General features: G+C 39.3%; 1 protein-coding gene across 4 annotated transcripts in view; it reads left to right on the forward strand.

Moving 5' to 3' along the window:
* The window catches only part of itsn2a (intersectin 2a), a 60,199-nt gene that overhangs the window by 21,127 nt on the left and 15,561 nt on the right, over positions 1–23,511 (forward strand). For 2 of the 4 annotated variants that reach the window (XM_041804651.1, XM_041804653.1), the window contains exons 3-23: positions 1,099–1,191; positions 1,311–1,374; positions 1,742–1,917; positions 2,030–2,251; positions 5,653–5,746; positions 7,518–7,660; positions 7,913–7,976; positions 10,024–10,161; positions 10,246–10,352; positions 10,433–10,695; positions 10,782–10,931; positions 11,017–11,157; positions 11,248–11,335; positions 11,421–11,557; positions 16,352–16,491; positions 16,575–16,980; positions 18,969–19,138; positions 19,342–19,402; positions 22,105–22,331; positions 22,414–22,454; positions 22,564–22,730. In XM_041804651.1, coding sequence (XP_041660585.1) covers positions 1,099–1,191; positions 1,311–1,374; positions 1,742–1,917; positions 2,030–2,251; positions 5,653–5,746; positions 7,518–7,660; positions 7,913–7,976; positions 10,024–10,161; positions 10,246–10,352; positions 10,433–10,695; positions 10,782–10,931; positions 11,017–11,157; positions 11,248–11,335; positions 11,421–11,557; positions 16,352–16,491; positions 16,575–16,980; positions 18,969–19,138; positions 19,342–19,402; positions 22,105–22,331; positions 22,414–22,454; positions 22,564–22,730 — 3,092 coding nt within the window. Of the gene's footprint in view, positions 1–1,098; positions 1,192–1,310; positions 1,375–1,741; positions 1,918–2,029; positions 2,252–5,652; positions 5,747–7,517; positions 7,661–7,912; positions 7,977–10,023; positions 10,162–10,245; positions 10,353–10,432; positions 10,696–10,781; positions 10,932–11,016; positions 11,158–11,247; positions 11,336–11,417; positions 11,558–16,351; positions 16,492–16,574; positions 16,981–18,968; positions 19,139–19,341; positions 19,403–22,104; positions 22,332–22,413; positions 22,455–22,563; positions 22,731–23,511 lie in introns of all 4 variants that reach the window. The other 2 variants (XM_041804650.1, XM_041804652.1) reach the window with 1 other exon arrangement.

A 23,511-nucleotide genomic window follows, 5' to 3' on the forward strand; every position in this document is an offset into this window, starting at 1 on the left:
CTATATAGACAGACATTCTTGATCCCAAGAGGATCAATCAGACTGACTTAAAATTCCGACAGAGGGGAAGAAAAGGCTGTTTCCTACATCAAACGATCCATTTAATCTAACTGATTATACTCCAGTTTTGTTTTGTACTTCCATATTTTTATCTACTTGACACCACTTTCTAGAAATCTGTTTTCACTTTGACACTGGATTTTTTTTGATGTTTTTTTTTTGTTTTTTTGGTAAAAAAAAAAAAAAAAAATATATATATATATATATATATATTTATTGACCATGATTGACTTATAAATCAATAAAAGGGTACACATACATGGGGTCAATACTTTCTATTGGCATTGTAAGTGCTGCCTTCTAATAGAACTTGAACAACATGAAGTCCTGTACAAGAACCTATGATTTCTTTGTTTTAGATGCCATAAGGAGGAACAAGACACTAGAAAACTAAAGTGACAGTCTAGATTAACGCTTGCTGTGGCTCCTTTTGGTCTCATTGTGGCTTAAAACAGGAGTCCATCGCTCCACATTTTTTCTGAAACCGTCATCAAAGATGTACCAACTTGTGAATTTAAACCCTGAAGGAAAACTCATTTTATGATGTCAAACATACTTGAAAAGCGGGCATTTGCTTCTTGTACACATGGCTGACACGTTAACACGTGTAAACGCACCAATATTGCTCCCTTTAGATCTACTTTTCACTGTGATAATGTAGACCTCTTTAAAGGTGAATTATTTTTAGAAGATGGTGTTTTTTTTGTACTTTTGTATCATCTGTGTTTAAAAATCCCTTTTATCTGTCCTGTTAATTATGACTTTAGGCTGCATTCGTATGCATTAATGAAGTGATCAGAATTTTTTTTAACAGTCCCAGACCTTGTTGTCATGTTCCTTTTACTGCTTCGGGCCTCTGCCTTTGATATTCAAACATGAGGAGGGACATAGAGGTTTGCCTAATTCAAATGGGTCATTTTGTTTACTTGGTGTGCATCTTTGTCCAGGATTTAGAGCCAGCTTTGGAAGCAATTAATAATTGAAACCGTTTTGATGCAGTTTTAAAGAACTTTGATGTTTTTTCTTGTTCTGGTCCAGGAGGAGCCAGTGTGTGGGCCATCACTCCAGAGGAGAGGGGGAAACACGACAAACAATTTGACACCCTTGCACCTGTTCTCGGCTATGTCTCAGGTAATACTGTTATAATAAGCTTAGTAAATGCATGTTTACAGTGAAAACCTTTCTGTTTCATGTGTTGTTCAGATGTATCAAATGCCCTTTTTCTCTAACTTTTACTTCTGTGTCTTCAGGAGAACAAGCTAGGAAATTTTTCCTCCAGTCTGGCCTGCCTCCCTCAGTCCTGGCTGAAATCTGGTGAGCAAAATCTGACAATGCTAGGTAATCTGTAAAATAAATCAGGCTAAGTAGGTCAGCAGGCCCAATCTCTTAGTTTGGTACTTTTGGCAGCTTTAATCATCCTGTTGAACACTCACTTCCTACACAGCCCGCCCCACCTAGTAAACTATTTGTGGAGAAAGTGTGTGTGCACTGTGATTGTTACACACTGAGTGTGTTTGTGAGTCCTGGTGTTTGTGTGAATAAGGCTACTGGAATTCAATCCCAACAGTCATGTCCCTAGAGTAACCCCTCCTTCTATATTGTCTCCAGAAAAAGAAATAATACTTGGAATGCTGTAATAAATCATAATAAATCAGATTCTGCCATTGTCTTCCTCCTGTAGGAACTTAGCTGACATGGACAGTGATGGAAAAATGGACAGACTGGAGTTCTCCATCGCTATGAAGCTCATCAAACTCAAACTACAGGGGCGGAACCTACCCTCCTCCCTGCCAGTTATCATGAAACAATCTCCTCTGTCCAACTCTGCTTCAATCATGGCTCCATCAGCACGCTTTGGTAACAAAAAATTAGTTCTCTGAGAATATATAGTCACCATCAGACTCCCAGACCACCTAACCTCCATAAAAGTAGGTCTCTTAATCCCTCCATGTCTGTTTCCTCTCTCCAGGAATGGGCTCTATGCCAAATTTGTCAATTGGTCTGTCGTCTATGTCGACTATGTCAGCCATGCCCATCCTAACACCCATCCCGGCTAACCCTCCCATGCCCTCTGTGCAACCCTTGGTGCCAACGCCAATGACTCTGCCCCTCATCTCCTCTCTGGGAAACTCTGGACTCACCAACGGGAATGTCAACCTCCTCACCCCACCTCTTGTTCCTAACAACGCAGGTTGGTCCTGCAGTGGAAGATAGATGCAGATCAGTGGTTTTATAATCTAGAGTCATGATGAATGGCTATTGATAGTAACTTGCACACATTAAGATATTGCTGCTGTGCTGTACTGTACTATAGAAATATAATATGGTATGATTCTTTTTAGAGTCACCAGTCTTCCAAGCCAAAGAAAGCACACTGCTTCCCCTCCTCTGGAGGATGTAACGGTGGGGGATCCCCCACCGTTACATCGGTATTCCTGACCAAGTGCTCTTAAAGACTAATCTCCATTAAGATATGAAGCCTCTGAATTGATTAGTCATTATTTCTTTGCAGTATTTAGATCAAACTAAGCCTTTTCCTTACTTTGAAAATTCTGCTTGTTCTCCTTAATTATACTCATGCAAACACTCAACCCTTGTGCCTCCAGATGTCCTTGATTGGGCAGGGCTGCTTGTCTTCCCCACGTGGTGGTGGCACTAACCATTAGACAGGGAGGGCTTCATGTGAAAGATAAATGCATATGAATCATGTTTCAGCCCTCCAGCAAAACATAAACAAGCTAGTGGAAGCGCCATCTTGTCAATGTGAACACAGAGCTGAGAACAACGAACTTGGGGAGTTTGATGTCGATCTAATTTGAAAGTCGTTACTCAAAATATATTTAATAGGGACATATTTGGCATATGCTATATTTGCGTTTAAATTGTTGCATATTGGGTGACCCAGGCTCAAATCCAGCCTGAGGTTCCCTTTCTGTTTGTCATTACCTACCCTCTCTGTACCCACTTTCCCACCCTACCCATTGCACTCTCTATGATAAATTGACAATGGTCCAAAAATGAGTTTTAAAAAGTGCATATTATACTTTTAAGCTGATAGAATGCAAAGTTCTGTTGAATGAGGAAAAAAGTACACTGGATGTCCACGTGTCTCTGCACACTTTAATTACGTATTAAATGTGTAGGACTCAAAGTTAGACAAAGGAGAAAGGCCTTTTCACCCAGTTGCATTACTTTTTGTTAAATCAAAGAAATGGTTTAATAAGTCTTAATTTCAAATGTGTTGACAAAATGGAGAATAAAAATTATAATATTAAAAGCAACCAACATACACCTACTAGGAGATTAGTTCCCTTGAAAGCCTTCCAAGTTGCTGCCAAATGTAGCTGATACTGACTACTAACTGAGAAAGCTAACATTGGTCGCTAACACAAAAGCTATATTGATGTGTAAGAAGGATGAAATGGTGTCAGCATATCTGAAAGTTAGATTTCAGTTCAAACATTCTGTAAAATGGAAGATTTTGAATGCTGTCAAATTTGTTGTCAAGCTTGATTGATCCAATTCTAGTTTGACAGCATGTGATTCAATTTAGCCAATTGCATATATATGAAATTTATTGCAGGGTTGGCCCCTTGAGATGGATCATCTCATTTTCAAGGGGGTCCCAATTAATAATTCTAGCTGATAGCTTTGAGAGGGGTCTGGCAAGAGCTTGTACATCTCTGATCTAATTTTTAGATCTAATCCGGGTTTTATGAATTTAAGTTTAAGTTAGCTTTAGCAGTGTGAGCTTTTGCAACAATTTCTAAAACTAAAGTAGCTATGAAGATAACATTTTTTTATCTTAAATAGCTGCTTTGTGAGTTTAGCTTAGCAGTGCTCACAATTTAGCTACGTTCACTGTGTAGCTATGTTAGCTTCGCAATGTGAACTTTAGCAAATGTAGCTAAAGCTAACTTAGCCATGTAGATATGTCGTTTATGTAGTTGCTTTGAGAGCTTAGCTTTATCTATGTTAGCTACGTTGTCTATGTAGCTTATCAAGTTCATGGAACTATAAAAGCCACGCTTGCTGTGTTAGACAGTTTTCACGGAGGACAAGCTTTTTTATCACTTGGTTTTATACACGTTTTGTAATTGTATTATGCAGGTTAGGTTTTGAACTGAACTTTTGGTATCCTAATCCTTACTTTAACTCTTACCCTAACCCTAAACAAAAGTTAAACTAAAATTGATTTCTTAAGTTTAAGCATGTATTTCCATTCTGTGATGTAAAGCATCTCAGATGAATGGTCTGTGAGAGTGACCATCAGAGATAAACGGTCTGCAGCCAGACTGTTTTAATAGCTTTTGATTTGACAATGCTACAGGTGCTTTAAATTTTTACCTGCTCTCAAAATCGTATTTACTTTTATTAAGTTTAAAGTATTCAGCCTTATTTGGCTGCTTTAGCACTTTAGAGAGATGTAATATGTAAGTGTAAAACACCTAAGACCACATATTGGATTGATGCATAGCTGGTGAAACCTAATCCTTGTGTGTAACTTTTAGTGTATTAGAGGCATGTATTCAGGTTTTGCCCCTGCGCTATCTAAAAGCTGAGCCTTATTTCAGGTCTCATGTCTCTCTTGCAGTGTCAGTGTGAAGTTATCTGTGTGTTTTTATGTAGTGCTTTCTATGTGCGTTTCTGCAATAGCACTATAATAAAGCTCTGCTTTATTCCCCTTAAGTGATTCATATTGATCCAGCTATGGCATAGAAATGGTACACCAGTCTGTGAATTCACATTGCATTACAGCGTTACAGAAGCATGAATGAGCGCAGCACAGCAGGAGCTCCACATACACTCACTGTCAGATACTGTATGTACACAGAGCTATTCTCCCAAACTGGTTCTGCCAGTCCCATCTCACCTCTGACAACTTTGTTACCACCCCTGAAATGTATCAGGGAAATTAATATTGCTTCTTGAAAAGGCAGTGTGAATAAGTCATGTATCTTTAATAACAGAAAAGATGAGCTGCCACTTTCTTTACTGCAGTATCCACTGGATAAAAGCAGACTTCAGTGTCACTGTGTGTGCACTGGATGTATCATATATTCTTTTTAAGTCATCCTTTTTCCTTTTTGGTGACTGACTATTTTCCCTTATATCCCACCTCCTTCATCTATCACTTGGCTGCTCTCGTTAATCTTTAATCTCTTTGTATTTAAGTAAAACTTTTGGCTGCAAAATTCTGGTTAATTAATGAGCTTGGTTGTGAAATTTCTTCCTCTCTCTGCCTGTGACAATATATCAGTGCCACAGCTCTTTAAATTTACACACACTAGTACAGGGCTGCAGACAACTGGGATCACTTTGTTTTTATCCAGATGTCAATAACCTTGCTGCTGGAGCTCTGTGTGCTGCGATTGTAAAGTATGAAGAGATAAGATTAGATGTGCACATTCAAGGGCGGCTGCTCCCTATATGTCTTCTTTATGTCGGAGATTGATTACATAAGAAAGGAAAAGACTTTCTGTATTTATTTGCACACAAACTGTAAAGCAAGCACCACAGTGTTTTCCCATTTAACCTTGAATTTGTCAAGATGATATTTTAGTGTTAAATCTTGTCCAACCCTGTTTGCAGCACTCCCTCTCTCTGGCTTCTCCTCTCCTATGGCGTTTTCTCCATCCACTGGCATGTCAAATGCAAACTCTCTCCTGGACCTCGGCTCAAGCAGGTGAGATCAAAAAGAGCTAATTTATGCATACTATGAGAAAAATTGCAATCAATAGTTAATTTCTGTACTGTTAAAGATCATTTTATAAAACATGTATCTGAAAGGAAATCAGTTCCTCCTGTATCTTACATTTTGAATAAAGTAGTCAATTAACATGTCTGTGAAGTGAATGGGAGATTCAAGGATTTCTAAAACACACCATTAAATATGTAGTGGTTGGAGTTAAATGTAACTAATCCCTCAGTGCAGTGCTCAGAAAGAGCAGAGGTTTTGGAGGAAAGAGTTGTGGATTCGAATGCAGGCAGAGATGAAAGACTTAGATAACATACAGAGCAGGAAGGGCTTTTTTGAAATCAGATGTTCTAGTTGGCGACAAAAGGAAATGGACAAGTGTGGAGTCACAAGCATTACTGTGAATGACATTCTTTTGGGAGAAGGTCACATTGCTATGAAGTTTGTGGTAACCAGAGTTATTACATCTAAAGGGTGCAGTTATATTTTGTCAGCATCCTAAGATCAAAAGCACCTAGCCATGCAGTCTCCATTTGCAAACATTTGTGTTTGGAAGAACTTGACTGGCCCGCACAGAACCCTGACCACAACCCCATCAAGCCCCTTTGGGATGAACTGGAATGGAGATTGCAAGCCAGGCCTTCTTGTTCAACATTACTGCCCTACCCCATAAATGCTCTGCAGAATGAATGGGCACAAATTTCCACAGAAACACTCCAAAATGTTGCTCTTTGCTTTATCCTTCAGTCAGAGTGGTCATTTAAAGAAGCGTTCCTGAGACATTCGCAGAATGGCCCAGACTGACAGCAGGATGGACAGGCAGATAACCCAAATGCATGATGCCTCTGGCCCCTAGTTGTCTCTATCAGAGAGGCATTAAAAATACTTTGGAATTATGTAATGGGAAAGTAGCAGCGAAGAAACAGGAGTTGTTTTTCAGCTACAGCTAGATTCTCTTCAAACCAGATAATAGTCGTATCTTATATCCTTAATCCCCCTTGTGGTTTTTGGTGTGGTTTGGGAAGAGGATAGGAGCAGTATCTGATTTCATTTGAATGTATTGTTTTGAGTGATGCTGCCCTGCTTATAAAAGGTCCTACCCTCAGGTGTAAGTGGTACAACAAGCAATAATAGGGGACAGGAGTAAAGTCAAACACCTAGCCTTAGAATCACCTCTAACCTCTGCTTGTGACTGCATCTTACATAATGCTAGACACTTTATTCTCATCCTGATCTTGTTTCCAGACCTACAGTATACCAAGGCTAAAATCCCTAAACACTCATATGCACAAAGAGAGAAAAGCCTCTGGCAGTGGGTGGATCCTGCACTACATCTTCTATTGTCTCCCTAAAATCTCGTCTTTTATTTCAGGAGTGTTGCAAGTTTCCACCCGGCTATAATGACCCAAAGGAAATGCACTCTTCTCAAATGAACATCATGAACCTAGGCTTTCCTTTCTGCTATTCTTGTAGAGGCATTGTTTATAATAAAAACAGACGGGCTGATTAGCATTGCCTGAGGGTACGGTCCTGTCTCGTTTCAGAGAGTCATTGTCTTGGTTTTGCACCAGCTTCCTCTACAGCTAATTAAGAGCTGAGAGATAACACCGGGGAGTCTCGAGGCAATTAGAGGTTTTAAGTCATGGCTTGAATACAAGGGAGAAAGGAAAACAGTGACCACATAATTTTATTTTGTAATTTCCCTTTAGGTTATATTTCGGCATGTGCTTGTGCCGCCTTTCTTTGTCTTTGCTCGTAGTTCAAATTCCTCCTCCACCACATCCCTGGCCAGTAACTCTCCTAAGACCGGAGCAAGTGATTGGGCCGTGCCGCAGGCATCAAGACTCAAGTATCGTCAACAGTTCAACACGTTGGACAAGCTCATGAGTGGCTACTTGTCAGGTAGGTCAGACCTTTGCACACTTCAACCTAAACAAACAGGGGCAGCATGGCTGCTCAAGAGTGGTGTTCTCAACATTTGACAGAACACACTCTGGGTCAGTTTTGCTTCACTTGCCTGCACTCATGTACTCTTTGGACTGCTCTTAGGCTCACTTGACAAGATGTGACAGTGAAAGTTACAGGTTCACTTGAGCCGGCTTCAGAAATTGCTCAGCTGTTATTTTTTAAGAGTTTTCTTGTTTTAATTTGCAGGACCTCAGGTTAGAAATGCTCTCATAGCATCCAACCTGACCCAGACTCAGCTAGCAACCATCTGGTGAGTATAAGGGGTTTGTTTGCTTTCCCATATATGAATGATAAGGCTGGTTGACAGATTTTAAGCTACTTTGAGTTCAACACAGAGGCAGATATTTTCTCGCAATTTACTGGAAACCAAAATATGCAGCAAAATCTAGACTCCTTAGCCAGAAACATGCTGCTGATTAATGTTAATGTTGCTCTGTCTGCATGATGATGCAGATTCTTGTTAAATTATGTTTTTTTAAAAACATAATAATAATAAATCCGTGATTAAAACCTGCTTTGAAACCAGGTCAATCATAGCACCACCCCACAAGCTAATTTCTCATGCCTGTCTGTTAGAATTACTAAAATAAGTCTGATCTGTCTCTTATGCTGAGTCTGTTTATATATTAACAGTGACATGGGGTTACAGATTTCAGACTTTCCTTTACGAGACTTTGCAAAAACCCAGATGATCAGCAGCTCTACAATTTATAGTACATACATAGTACATACTACTTCATGCAGCATCATTTCTGCCTTTTCCCTCAGGAAAGGCGATCTTCTCATATGTATAAAGACAGTCAGCATCCACCCTGGAGGGCCCTCAAATTAAGCTGTACTCCAAATCTGCAGTGCTGCTCAAAGTTCTTAGTACAACTTCAGACTATTTATATCATTCCATTCAGTTATAACGAATATTTACTCAAGACTCTTTAAAAAAAAGAGCAGGTGTAGACCCTAGAGTTACAAGCCCCAGGAGCTGAGATGGGGGAGATTCTGCATACAACAAGCTTTATGGGAGAGTGGCAAAGAGAAAGCCACTGTTAAAGATTAAATTTCGACTAGAGTTCACCAAAATGCATGTAGAAGATTCCATGTTTGCGTGGAAGAAAGGTCTCTGGTCCATTGGGAACCAAATGGTGCTTTTTGGCCTTTAGACAAGATGTTTGGCATCTCATCTCCACAAACACACGATCCCCACTGTGAAGCACAGCGGGAGCAGTATCATGCTGTGGGGATGCTTCTCGGCAGCCAGTCCCAGAAGGCTTGTAAAATTAAAGGGTAAAATAAAGTTGGCAAAATACAGCAAAATCCTTGAGGACAATCTTATTCAGTATGCAGGAGAACTACAGCTTTGGAGAAGATTTATTTTCCAGCAAGACAATAACCAGAAGCATACAGGGAAAGCTACACAGCAATGGTTTAAAGACAACAAAGGGAATGTTTAACCTGACACGCCAGATAGATTTGTTTCACACATCCATCTGGGAAAGCTTCAGTCGGAACGTTTGAGAAAAGGCAGAGGCTTTGAAAAAACTTGGAGTGTGATTGGGTGAACATTCTGTCTGTCACATCTCTACGGGCCAGTCAGAGCAACAAAACACATGATGTAGCCACTATGCGCGTGCACACCTACTGAGGAATAAAGCGAAACATGTCGACTATAGACATATAAGTACTCGACTTTTGTTGTTTTTGAACTCGACTTTTGTTGTTTTTGAAAAGAAAACAACTCACCGCTGTTCTTTGTTTTTCTTTTAACGAAGAAATGTCGTCAAGTTCTGATGAAACTGGCGCTTTAGCAGCATCCACGCTAATCTCTTCCTCCATAACTGCACCAGCTCTTGCTGCTGCTTGTTTACGTCATGACTCTGCTGCGCCTGAAAGTACTGCCCCTCGTCGCTGATTGGTCCTGTCACTTTCTAACCGGGCCCAAAGGGTTCAGCTGGGAGCTTTGCAAGATGGATTCGCCAGTGAAAAACAAGGAAACGGGTGTATCCATCTGCTTTGCAAAGTTAGGGAATGTTCTGTATTGGCCAAGTTAAAGCCCAGACCTCAATCCCAAACTCATTGCAGTCTTGATCTTGATATCACTTTCACACTTAAGTGATGAACATGATGCAAAATGACCTTGACATTTGACCTCCAAAATCTAATCAGTACCTTTTTATGTTAGAATGGACTTTTTTTTGCAAAATTCTAGGAAAATCACTGGCAACTCAGGAACGCTCCCAGGAAGAAATTTAACGATTTTATCATTATCATTTCCCTTCTGTTACTGTTTCGTGTTTTAATAGGAACTTGGCAGATGTGGATAAGGACGGTCAGCTACAAGGTGATGAGTTCATTCTGGCCATGCATCTGGTGGACATGGCTAAAACTGGCCGACCTCTTCCTCTCACACTGCCTCAAGATCTGGTTCCCCCATCTCTCAGGTACAGTAACACAATCACGTACTAAGTTATTTATTTTAAGAATAAATCAATAAAATACAGGTCTTTTTTTTTTTCAAATTTCAGGGGGGTGGTCAAGTCCACTGAGCTTGTAAATGGAACTGGGCCTTACATCTCTCCCTCCTTACTGGACACAGCAGAGACAGAGGCTGCGCAAAAGAACAAGAGCACTGGTAAAGAATGACTTGTAGTACATTTGTTCTCTTAGAATGTGACTTTTCTTCTTTATCATACCTGTTTTTCTTCTTCCCAGTGTCATTTGAGGACAAGCTGAAGGAGAACTTTGCACGAGGTAGCGCCGAACTAGAGAAACGACGGCTGGCTCTTGAGGAAGCACAGAGAAAAGAGAGGGAGAGGAGAGAGCGGGAGGAGAGAGAGGAGAGGGAGAGGCGGGAGAGGGAGGCCAGAGAGCAGGAGAACAGGAGGAGGCTGGAGGAGGAGAGACGGCTTGAGAGGCAGAGAGAGATGGAGAGGCAGAGGGAGGAGGAGAGGCTGAGGGAGCTGGAGAGGAAGGAGGTGAGTAGGGGGAAGAATAATGACCTGTGTGAGATGCAGGACATCCAGATGCCATGTATGATGACTGTGGTTTTTTTATGTTTCAGGCGGCAAAGCAGGAGATGGAGCGCCAGCGACGAGAGGAGTGGGAGCGTGCCAAAAGAGAGGAGCTGGGAAGAAGGAGAGAGGGTGAGCAGGAGGAGATCTCAAGACTCAGGGCAAAGAAGAAGAGTCTGGAGTTGGAACTGGAGGCTGTGGTAAGACTACGCTAATATTCATTGCTATGCTTACAGTGTTAACATGACAATTGGAGTGAACTTCATCTGTGCGCTTTTTGACCAGGGTAACAAGCACAAGCAGATCTCAGACTGTCTCCGAGACGCTCAGAGCAAGAGGCGGATTCTGAAGGCAGAGGTGGATCTTGTCAATCAGAAGAGGGATGAACGCATTGCAGAAATCAACAACTTGCAGCTTCAGTTTGAGGTAGGATAAATTTGGCTTCTTTTGCTTCTTAAAATTTTCCTTGAACCATTTCTTTTAAATTTCTTGTCACTATGCCTCTGTTTACGGTAGGACTGGCAGAAGAAGCTCTCACAGCTGGTCCCAGAACAGCAGAGGCTGACTGAAAAGCTGCGCAACATCAGTCTTAACAAAATCCCAGGTGACAAAAACAACACACACAAGCACAATATTCACCAATGAATTCCAGCCTCACCTCTAAAGCTTTGATTTGTGTCTTGTAGCAGTGACTTTGACCTCTCTGACTGGAAATGTGAAGGAAAAGGGTGTGAATTGTCGGAGGCTGAAGGACCAACTTGACACTCTGGAGAGGGAGACCACTGACAAACTAGCCCAGATGGAGGAGTACAACAAAGAACTGAAGGTCAGTGAACATTCAGGAGTCTGTGCTAGCTGGGAGATGATTAGCTTAGTTTAACATCCAAATTACATAAAGTGGTCTAGTTCTCCTTGAACAACAACTATGTTTAGGTTTAAATAAGAGTTGATTTGTTTGCATCATTAGGTATGTTGATTTTTTTCTTCTTTAGCTTTTATGGGAGCCAAACTGGCTCATTTTCTTGCTGCTCGTCTTTATGCTTGCTAAGCTAAATTGGGTCCCCTGAAAATAAATACACACATTCCAAAGTGGTAAACATTTTAATAAAGGATGTTCCCAGGCCACTATTTCCCTATCTGGCTAAACACTCATAAAAATAGTGTTTAACCAACTGGTGGAGAAAATACCCAGAAAACAGTCTAATTTATCAAAGGGTAAATGTGTCAAGGGGCACATGATGTGGGGCTGCTGTGCCTAGTTGAGTGTGGCAAAAGTTAGCAGCTAGCTCTGCTTCAAGTTGCTTCTCTTTGCAGATTAATATCGTGCTTAATGTGGTTACACATCACTTCGGTTAAGTTGTTATTAGGGGTGTGACGAGATCTCGTGCCACGAGATTCCTTGTCGCAGAAAAATCAATCTCACAAGATCAGTATTGCACAGACAGTAGGAGCATCAGCTCTCTTTACGGAAAACAATACAAACTGGATGTTATAACAGATCACAAAGATGCCTTGGACACTTTAAAACTGTTGGTGAGAGAGCTAATTAAGAAACGGAGCTGATGCGTGATCCATTAAGATGACCACTCAAACCCCACCCCCTCCTCTACGTGCACTACTTGGGGCCGCACATGATCAGCCTATGCATAATAAGTTCATCATAACAGTCTGAAATGATGAAATGCTGCTGCTGGAAACCTGTGCAGTCTCCGCTAGTTTGCGTATGCGTGCAGACTTGCTTATAGTGTATCTGTGACTTTGTAACTTTGATTCAGTCGCTGCTTCGTCATGTCTCCCTCTCATCACCGTCTGTCAGTCACACATCCATCAGCTGTTGGCAGCGCGTATCATCAATCAAAAGCTTAACATGTGTAGCGCAACAGGCCGTTGTATACTGAAGTGGTAAATTTAGCAAAACAAACTCTGCTTGAGCGCCATAGAGTCCATTGTTAGCTCCAAAAACTGAAGTTCTAGCTCCAGTGTAACGCACCATGTTTGTTGTCTAAAGCAGACAGAGCAGAGACACACACTCGCTCACCATCGCACACACATTAACACACGCTCATCTGTACGTCGTGTCCAACACTGCCAAAGCTCATATGAGAAAAAAAGACCACAAAACGATAAAATAATCTATTTCTCTAAATAACAGCAAACGTGTTATTGACAGAAAGATTTCTTTTGGGTGTCCTTAAAGAGGGTCAGAAATAGTTTGATCTTACTGATGCAGCTCTTTATATTTCAGTCTGTTGTAAAAAGTTTTTCAATTACTTTCAAAATAATCTAAATGCTTTTATTAAATATAATTAAATATGGTGTTACATATAATTATTGTAACTGTAGTGATGAGTGCAGTGTAGTAAATTAAAGATTTTGTAGACTATTAAAATGAAAGGTTTGATTTGAAGAGCATTAAAAAGTACAGTTTGAGTCAGAGTTAGACAAGACAAACTGTAAGCATTGATAGCCTATTCAGTACAACAGGAGTTAGTTAGTTTTGAAATCTCGTCTCGTCTCGTGTCTCGTTGACCCAGATCTTGCCTTGTCTCGTGAGATTAGTGTCTCGTCACACCCCTAGTTGTTATACATGACAACAGCCAACAGCCTACATAAAACTTTTATCTGCATTTTCTAGTTCAAAATATTGCCTCATTGCACTGTCCCAACAACACACTCAATGCCAAGCTTCTCATGTTGACGTTTGTTAACCAAAGCTACTAGTGGCAGAAGGCTTCATTAAGGTTTTTATAAAGCATTCAGCTGGGATTTCAGTCCCGTGCTTTTTAAAAATGTTGCATTATTAGTTCCTCCGACCCGTAAATCTTGTGTCTGCTAATTTGTTTTCCAACTTTAACCTGTTAACCGGCTTACCCTGTATATCCCTAGTTTCTGTGTTTTAAACATTTGATGCCTTTTGGATATAGGCTATTTTTCTTATGCCTCCATGTGACAGTAACATTTGATACCACTGCTGAGTAGGTACATGAAGACTTTTCAAACTAGGAAGTAATTATCTTAGCTAACCATGAAGACAAGAGAAAAGAGATATCCTACATACTTGCTGTGAAAAATTACTTTTCAGTTTTGTTTTATCTTTTTGTTTGTTTTTTTGTTTAACAAGCTTTGACTGGTTTGCAATTTAGATGTACGGAAAAAATAACTTTGCGAGCACAATAAGCTATTTCTTCCTTCTAGTCTTAGTGCTTGCTAAAATAATTAATTAGCTTTCATAATACTATACACAGACACAAATAGGTAAATATAACTATATGGATCTAATTTTTGATGCTTTTGAAATAAATCTTTACCTTATTTTTGCTTAGTTTTCTTAATAGTGAGACACAGAAACAAACACAAAGTTGAATAACTTTTGAACCACAAGTCGTAGCCACTTACTTTTTTCCCTCTGGAAGCCCTCCATTGTGCCATTCAAATGCTGTTGTAGGCTTACAGTAGCTTTTCTCGTGAGCCTGGAACTTCGGTGACTTTCTGGAGCATTTTAAAGATTTTATTCAACACCAGTTACTCTGACAGTGAACATCTTTTCTTCCATTTTTTAATCCATTCTTCAACTGTTTCTGCCACTAGCAGCTAATGTTATTCAACATATTGTTTTGTCACGTGGGCTGTGAAAACCAATGGCAGGGTGTTCCGTCATTGTGTTTTTGCCAAACAGTGCATGTCTATACAATTAGAACCTGAGGGAGGCAGCCTATTAGCTCAAAATAGACAGAGAGCCTGTGATGTGGCCCTCTGTGTCACTCTAGACAGGAATAATGGCTCACCTTCAGCTAGTATAATGAAGTGCAAGGATTTTTTTGTAAATATGTGAAGACTTTTTGGTACAGAATAAATATTATTTCACTCTTTGGTCCCCAAGAGAAAAACAAAGTTACATTACTGCAGCACACAAATAATTAAAGCTCAGGTTGTCCTGAAATGTCCTGAGCAAGAGCTTAATGTTTTACAACCTTTTTGAGACAATAAGTCTAGGCAAGACAAAATGTTTAAAAGATAGCTCAGAGGGTTAAATTATATAGGTATCTCCATACTTAATGCAGACCTGAGAGTGGTAAAATTTCTTGAATCTATTCCCAAAGGACATAAAATTGCCTCTTTCCAATGTGGAAAATTGTTCACAAATAAAACTAGTTTTGACTCGTGTTTCAGTGATGAAGGTGGGGAATTTTCTTGAATAATACAACTGCTCTGTAATTTGTTGTCACACAAAATGATGGATTACACCAATAAAATACACACCAGAAGCAGCTTTCTTAGGGGATGTTTTCCCTCTCCTCTAGCAGCAGATTACTGAAAAGAACAAAAACAGGGAGTTAAATCTTCAAATGCTGCTGTGAAATCTTGTTTAACTGGTCATGGTAATTCTAGGGTTTCATCCCTCAGGCATAGAAAACCTTGTTACTTAACCGTTATTGTTCGTGTATTCAGACTCAGATGAACAAACTCTCTGGTTAATCCAATACCCGTGAAAGTGATGTCATGCACTCTCATAAATATATCAAGAGTCTGTTACTGGTTGCAGCAGCTTCAAAAAGCCTTTCTCTGTAAAACTGTTCTCATGGACTAACTGCTTCTTAAAGCTTGTAATGCTTTTTTATCTTTTTCTTCTCCCTCTCTTTTTTTTCTCTGCTTCCTGCTGGCTGGATTTCTTTCATATGAATCCTCTGCTCTGGTCTTTACTTTACCATTCTACAAAACCTCCCCTTTTGTCTTTGTCCCTAAATTATCTTAAACATACCTTTTATGTTTTCCACCTGCTGTCAATCCCATTCTCCGTGCCTCTCCATGCTCTCACTCTGCCATTACACCATGTTTCTCTAAAAGCTTGGGGACATGGATGACTGTGTCCTACGAGGCCTTCTGTCCCTGTTGGCCTGCCTCAGCCAGCTCTTTCTCCTCATCAAGGTTATCTTTCTTCCTCTGTGTTTCTCTTTTTCCTCCTCCCACTGTGTAGTATCTCTCATCACTCATTTTATCATGTTTTTATTTTTGTGTTGTTGTTTTCCCCTCAAGCCACAATCTTTAATCTACTTTTTGATCCCCGATGATTCGATAAGTTCCCTAATCCCTTCTCTTTTTTGGTCCTTTCACTCATTATTAAATGAAGCTCTATGTTGGTGCCATGTCTTTCCTTTTTTCATTGTTTCACTCTGTGGGATTTGTGCTAGTCTGTGTTTTCTGTTTAAACAGGATGCAACCTGAGGGTAAAACACACACAGAATGCTTAACCTGCACATTTTGTGTCAGAAAAGGGAAAAAAATTGAACTCGGCTTATAAATATGTACACACATCTGCATGTTTTTGAGCATGGCTGCCAGTCTGTTAGTTTTTGGTCAAGTAAAATGTCTTGTATGTTGTGAATGACTTATTTGATTGCACTAAAACAACATAAATGTCAATTAGTTTTTAAAATACATTTTCTTTCTGTAGATCAGTACTCACTGATTATACACCAACTGCTTAGATTGCTTTGTGGTTGGAGAAGAAACAAGCTTGCATTTGTTATGTGCCTTGTGGCTGTTTCTGAATTCTTAAACTGGTTGATGCTCCTGCTTTTTATATCTCTTTAATGCATTGTATATAATGTGACTGCATCAGGAGCTGAGGGAGAAGCAGGTGCTGCAGCAGGCTGTCCTGGATGACCTGTACAGAGTCAAAGAGGAGAAACTGAGGGAGCTGCAGAGACGCAGGGAGGAGGAGATGGAAAGGAAGAGGAGAGAGGAAGAGGAGGCAGCCAGGTGAGTGTTTAATAAAACACCTGGTCTCTGTGCTGTGTTTTGTGCTTGAGGTGACTCTGAAAAGTTACATTTACTTCCCGCAGGCAAGCAAAACTTGAGCAAGAGAGAAAAGAGCAGGAGAGGAGGGAAAAGGAGGAAGAGGAGGCACGCCAGAGGAGGATCCTAGAGGAGCAGAGAGCCAGACAGAGGGAGGAGGAAGAGAGGGAGGCACAGGCTCGCCTCCGGGCAGCTCAGGAGAAAGCACAAGAGGAGGAGAGAAGAAGGAGAGAAGAAGAGGAGGAGAAGAGGAAGAGGGAGGAGGAAGAAAGAAAGCAGAAAGAACAGAGAGAGGAGGAGGAGAGGAGGAGAAAAGAGGAACAGGCGAGAGGAGCACAGCAGCTGTTGTCGCTGGATCAGCAATCATCCAAGCTGACATCATACAGGGCTCTGTACTCGTTCGTTGCCCGAAATGCTGATGAGCTGAGTATAGATGCAGACTGCCTAATAGAGGTACAAGCCACAATCACATGGACACAGATTATAAAGAAGTATTCACACATTTACCTTCACTGTAGATGCATTGGTATGCTGATTAAATGGTAATATTTTCACAAAAAAGCATTTAATATTATTTTAATTGTCCAAAATCTTGTTTTAGTAATTCAACCTAGTTTTTTGTCAACTTGTAAGGCATATAGCTATCCATCTGTAGGTGTTATCTATTTATGTCAACAATTGCATATTGTGGACCACATCTTAGCTAGCCTTACTGCTTACCTTAAATGATTGTAAGAAAGAGCCAATACAGCAAGAATCAGCTAACTAAACATAGATGTATTACATGGTTTGGATATTTTAAATTTATATGTACAGAAGAGTTACTCTATTCTCTAAATAACTTCTGAGCTAGCTAGCATTTTGGAAGGTATTTGAAAAGTGAAAAGGTATTAAATGCACTCAAATTAGACTCTTAGCTAGCTAGAATTTCAATTAACATCATGTTTGGTACTCTAAAAAATAGTTTTAAAACTTCTTATGTTCTGACATTGACTTGACTATATTGCTTAGCACTATTCTAATATCACTGTTGAATGATAAAATGTTAGAAAATATGAAAATTTGTTGGTAAATTGACATTGTAGCAATTAATATTTTAGTATGTAAAACATTTAGAGTTAAAAATGTAAGCTAAAGAGGGGGAAAAAATAATCTGAAAAAAAACAACATGTTTTTGTTATACTATAATCAAAGTGACCTCTAGCTAATATATTGTTGACCTCTTTGCTAGCTAAAGTATTGTTGACCTCTAGCAAGCCAAAATATTGTTTGCCTCTTGCTGGCTAAAATTTTGTGAACCTCTTAGCTAGCCAAAATATCGTGACCTCTAGCTAGCTAAAGTATTGTGTTCCTCTGTGTTTTCTAAAATACTGTTGACCTCTTTATTTGCTAAAATATTAACATTCGAGCTAGCCAAAAAACTGTTGACGTTTTTACTTTCTAAAATATTGTTGATGTCTTAGCTAGCCATATTATTGTTGGCCTTTTACTAGCTAAATTATTGTTGACCTCTGAGCTAACACATTGTTAGCCACTTTGCTTTCTATATTATTGTTGACCTCTTAGCTTGCTACAATATTAACATTTGAGCTAGCTTAAATAATGTTGACCTCTTAGCTTGCAAACATATTGCAGGTTCTATATTCATGGCATAAAATTGTAATGTTGCTTAGCTTAGAAGCTAACATAGAAATGTAAAATTGAACAGGACAAAATTGGCTTGTTTATTATCTTATATGTTCTTATGCAGAAAATTAGGTCTAAATGATTTGGAAAAATAATACAATCAGATCCCCCACATATTATGATTGCAATTCCTCATTTTATGCATTTCTCAACAAACACGTAATAAATCATTCTATATTATACCAAACAATATTTGGTGGACTTAAATACGCCTGAACAATATATTTTAAGAAATCAAATTGCAACAATTTGGAGACATTGCAAAACCAATATGAATTGTTATACTGAAGGAAACGATGATTTTATGTCTTTTTCATGAGATCCAATAAAACAAGTTTGTATTAAACTGGTGTTTTAAAATGCATTTAAGGTCAAAAACATATTGCACCATCTGCGATTTGAAAATTGCAGTATGACATATTGCAGTTTAATCTACATTTTGATTAATTTTCTAGCCCTAATAAAAGTAGACTGTGTCAGGTAAAAAGAAAGCAGTCTATCACAGTAAAAATATCAGTAGAAAGGAACTGAATAAAAAAAGTAAAATTCTTAAAATGTCAGCAAAGTACACACACAAGCCTGCCAACAAGGCACTGCCATGCTTTTGTAAAGGGTTTATCAACAGAATAATTCTGTATATTTGTAATAGCTCTTGATTGATCCAAAGGTGACAGCATTTAGGAACAAACTTGTCTGTCATCATCACCTTATTAAGTCCGATTGGTGTTGATTAAACTGTGTTTTGTATGATGCAGGTGGATGAGCAGACGGTCGGTGAGCCTGGTTGGCTGTGTGGAAGCTATAATGGAAAAAGGGGCTGGTTTCCCCAGAGTTATGCAAAGAAATCTCCCACATCTCCGGCTACTGAGAATGCTCTTCTGTCAACTGGAAACACATCCTGTCTAATACCACCACTTAAGCCAGGGTAATAGACTGTAACAAACAAGATGGGACAGTTTTGAAGATGCTTTCTTTGTCATATTTCTACTGTAAATATTGAACACTTCCTTGCTATTTGCACTCTACTAGTCTTTGACAGTCACATTGGGAATCATAATGTATGCTACAGTATGGTTTGGTTGATTTCATTGGCTCCCTCCCTGTGACTGTCTCTGTCGTTTAACCCAGATTCCCAGATGAAGAAGAAGCAAGAATCAGAGTTGTCCCAGCCCAATCAGACGATTCACAGGTAACAGGAAACCTTGAACTTTGTTTTCTTTAAGCTCTTGGCATGCAGTTAACTGGTTCTGACTTTGTTTTCAAAAAATAAACTGTTTACTCCTGGACGGATAGACTTTATAGTGAACTACTCCGGATCCAGATTGTTTTGTTGCTGTGCCAGTGAGATTTGCATGGATTTTCTGAATAAAGTCACAATGTTTTATTCATGAGCAGCATGGGAGTTATATGCTTTGTTTTTTCTGAATTGGCTCTCTTTTGCTTCTCTTTCAAAAACAGCTAGTTTATATACAGCTTTTTGTAATTTGAGATCTACTGTGAGGAAATTACATAAAAGTTTCATAAGCTTCTTTAGGCCTTCCATCTCTGTTGGTGTATTATAAGCTGCTCAAGGCAATGTTTGTATACATGCTTAGATACACCACTCAGCTTCCCTAAAGTTTTCGGGTCTGTGGTAAGTGACCGAGTAAAGATGTGCCATTTAGGAACAAGCCTGTTCCACCAAACACCTCTTTTATGTTAGCCACTGTAGAAAGCTCCGGTTTGAATACTGTTTCATTTCCTCCATCCGTTGTCATCATTTAATCCACATTTAAAAAGCCAAACTGTAAACAAAAGAAGAGCTGCTAGGGGGCCAAACAACCAGCTCTTCTGAGCAGAGCCTAATGATCTGGATCTCTTAAAAGAAAAATTTCCTGTCACAACGAGCGAGACTGGATAGACATCAGCTGAGGAAACACGGGTAAAATCAGAGTTGAATGTTCTAAAACATGAATAGACTTGCACTGAATCAAACCAGACCTCTTTGTGGAAACAGACCATATACGCTGATTATTTCTCTTCTTTCAGGACACAGAAGTAGCCTTAGAATTAAGAATGTTTATTTTCTAGCAGTTTCAATGCTATTCATAGTCCTAAACAGCTCAAAACATGACCTTTTTGTAGCGGTTCTCTATGTAGAAATCACCACTTGCCCCCCAAGGGGAGTTCTTCACTGCTGCATGATGTCATCTGCAAAGAAGATAATGGTGATTGTGGAGTCCAACTGAGTGCAGTAACCTCATTTTCATGTTCAAGAAACCACTTTGAAATGATTTGAGCGTTGCTATAGTGTTTGAACAATGCTCATTTGTTACCAAGAGGCCCAAAGTGCATGAAGAAAATATCACTGATACACCACTACCAGCAGCTTACACTGTTGATACAAGAGAGGATGAATTAGTGCTTTCATGCTATTTAAATTTTGACCCTACCATTTAAATGTTCAAGGCAACTCAAGGCTGAGCTGACCTCTGCCATGAACAAGGCATTTTGGAACTGATAACTGCCATTCACTTTTTTAATCACCATTCTCCATTAACTGTAAAGATGGTTTTAAGTGACAATGCAATAAATCAGCAGTTTGGAAATACTCTGAACAGCCTGTGTGGCTCCAACAACCATGACCTGTTAAGAGTAATTAAAATCACCTTTCTTCCTCATTCTGAAGCTTAGTTTGAACTTCAAATTGTCTTGACCATGTCTACATGTCTAAATTTATTGGTTGCTGCCGTGTAATTGGCTGATTAGGTATCTGCATTGACAGGCAGCTGAATAGGTGTCCCTAATAAATTGGCCAGGGAGTGTTTATATTTTTCCAAGGAGCTACAGTGCTTAACAAATTTATTAGACCACCATCCAAAGTAAGGTTTATGCCACAGCTGCCAAATATTAACGGCATTGGTAATTACCAAAATCATTTTTTATGTTTCTGCAATGGTTAATACACCAATATGTAGAAGCTCTTTAACCCAAATGATATTTATAATGCTAAAATATAATTATTATTGTTATCCATGAATTTTCAAATTTACTGATTTACAAAAAAACAAAAAAAATAGTAAAGCACATTATTATTTCTTGATTAATATGTCAAATTATTATTTACTTGCATTCCTGAACAGAAAAATTAGTTTTAGTGGTTGAATGTTATGTTTGATTAATTTCTGACTTCTCAGAGAAGTCCAGTGAGCCAGCTCAAATTTGGGTATAAAAAGGTGAATTCAGTTTGAAATTCCTCATTCCTGTTCAAAATGGTAAAATGTTGAGAGCTCACTGAAAATGAAAGAGTCCGCATTAAAGCATTTCATGATGCTGGTTGGTCTCTGAGACAAATATGACAGGTGATCTAATAAATTTGTTAAGCGCTGTATCTGTGAACAAAATCAAGCTAATGGACAGTAAATATTGGACTTGCATTTGTTTAAATGGCATAAAAATGATGCTTCATGACTGCTAAATCACTCTTTGCTTGCAATTTTATGTTACTTGCATGAACATTGGTGAACATTGGGAAGGCCTAGATAGGTTTTCTTTTGGTATACTAATATCTGACTTCATAGTAAATGGGGTTTCAAGAACTAGGTCTGGCTGAGACCCAATGCTACTGGTGATATCAACACACACTTCTTCGACAGCAGCATGGCTGTGTATTAATAGCATCTCTCCACAGAGCATTCCTCTCTCTAGCTCTCTTTAGGTCACACAGGCATTTACAGATCACAATCCCCCAATGGATAGCATCAGAGATTGTGGGTCTGGCATTTGTAAGCATGGCCCTTTGGTCTGAAATAGTCAATATTTCATGTTGCTCAGTATGTATCAGAGTAACCTAGAGGATGATTTAAGTGTTTATATTTGTCCTGTGTTGCTTATGTGAAACCTTAATCTCAGTTCTCAGTTCCTCTGTTGGCTCGAGCTGTCTCCTCATGGTCATCCACCTCAGAAACCCACCTATCCTCTGACTTGGGTGATGCTATCACTGCGCTGCTGAGCTTCTCACAGGGGGACGTCATCAGTGTGCTCCAGCAGAAGGACGACTGGTGGTTGGGACAGCTCAACGGTACACAGGGATGGTTCCCTAAGAGCTACGTCACTCTGGAGATGGGTGATAATTCAGAGTATGTAGGCACAAATGAACACACATGACCCTCAGGTGTTACATTTAAACTGAGTGTAATCTGACTGTTATTCTCATTCTAGTGTGGATCCATTTGACATGTCTGACTCTGCTCAGTTAGAGGGTAAGTTTAGTTTTTTTTGCATAAAAATCATCATCACAAAAACAAGACTCACGGTCAAATGATTACTCAGATACATGGCTCTGACTCATGTTTATTGTGTCTGAACCAGAGTATGTGGCCTTGTATACGTATGAGAGCCCAGAGGCGGGGGATCTGACTTTTGTTGAGGGAGATGTCGTCATGGTGACAGAGAGAGAAGGAGAGTGGTGGCGAGGATGCATCGGGGACAAGACGGGGGTGTTTCCTTCCAACTACGTCCGACCTGTTGAGCCAGAGGTGACTCATAATAGTTTCATCAGAATTTTGTGCTTGACATATTTAGAATAACAAATTAGTGTGGGATTATATTTAATTATTGTCTGTTAAATTGAAAATATTAATCACTTAATTTGAGAGTTTTGATCCTGTGATGAGCATCCTATTATTTTAACTTGTTTAAAAGAGGGATTAACCACTTGTTGAACAGAAAAATCTAAAGCAATTCTGGAAAGATAGACAAGCTATGTGCAAAAAGTTACAGCAAAGTACAAAAGTGTATTATAGCAAAAACAAATAAATATTTGCAAGCTCTTGTAAGGTATTTGTCCCAGTATATACAAGTCCGTGTGAATGATAGTATGGTGGCAAGGTGTGCAAATGGTGCAGCAATGCTGAATAAACATGATCAGAAATATTAGAAATACAGGGATGTGGGCAGATTTACATGAGGTAGATAGGATAATTTAAGATCAGGATTAGTGCAAATGTGCGCAAGAGGTGAGCCTTTTTACCACAGAGAGCCTTCTTACAGTATTTGAGTTCCAATGAATAGATTTATTACTTACAGCATTTGAGTACAGTAAATTGATAAAATTAGTTATTAGTACACTACATCGATCAATCAGGGAAAATATGCATATTAAGTGAAGCATTTTACCGCAGTGATTTAAGGTACAGTAAGTAGATTCATTAGTGCAAATGTGCGTATGAGGTGAGGCATTTCACCGCAGTGATTTAAGGTACAGTAAGTAGATTAATTAGTGCAAATGTGCATATGAGGTGAGGCATTTTAACACCA

Source organism: Cheilinus undulatus, linkage group 14 (genome assembly GCF_018320785.1).
Source record: "Cheilinus undulatus linkage group 14, ASM1832078v1, whole genome shotgun sequence".
NCBI classification, from domain to species: domain Eukaryota; kingdom Metazoa; phylum Chordata; class Actinopteri; order Labriformes; family Labridae; genus Cheilinus; species Cheilinus undulatus.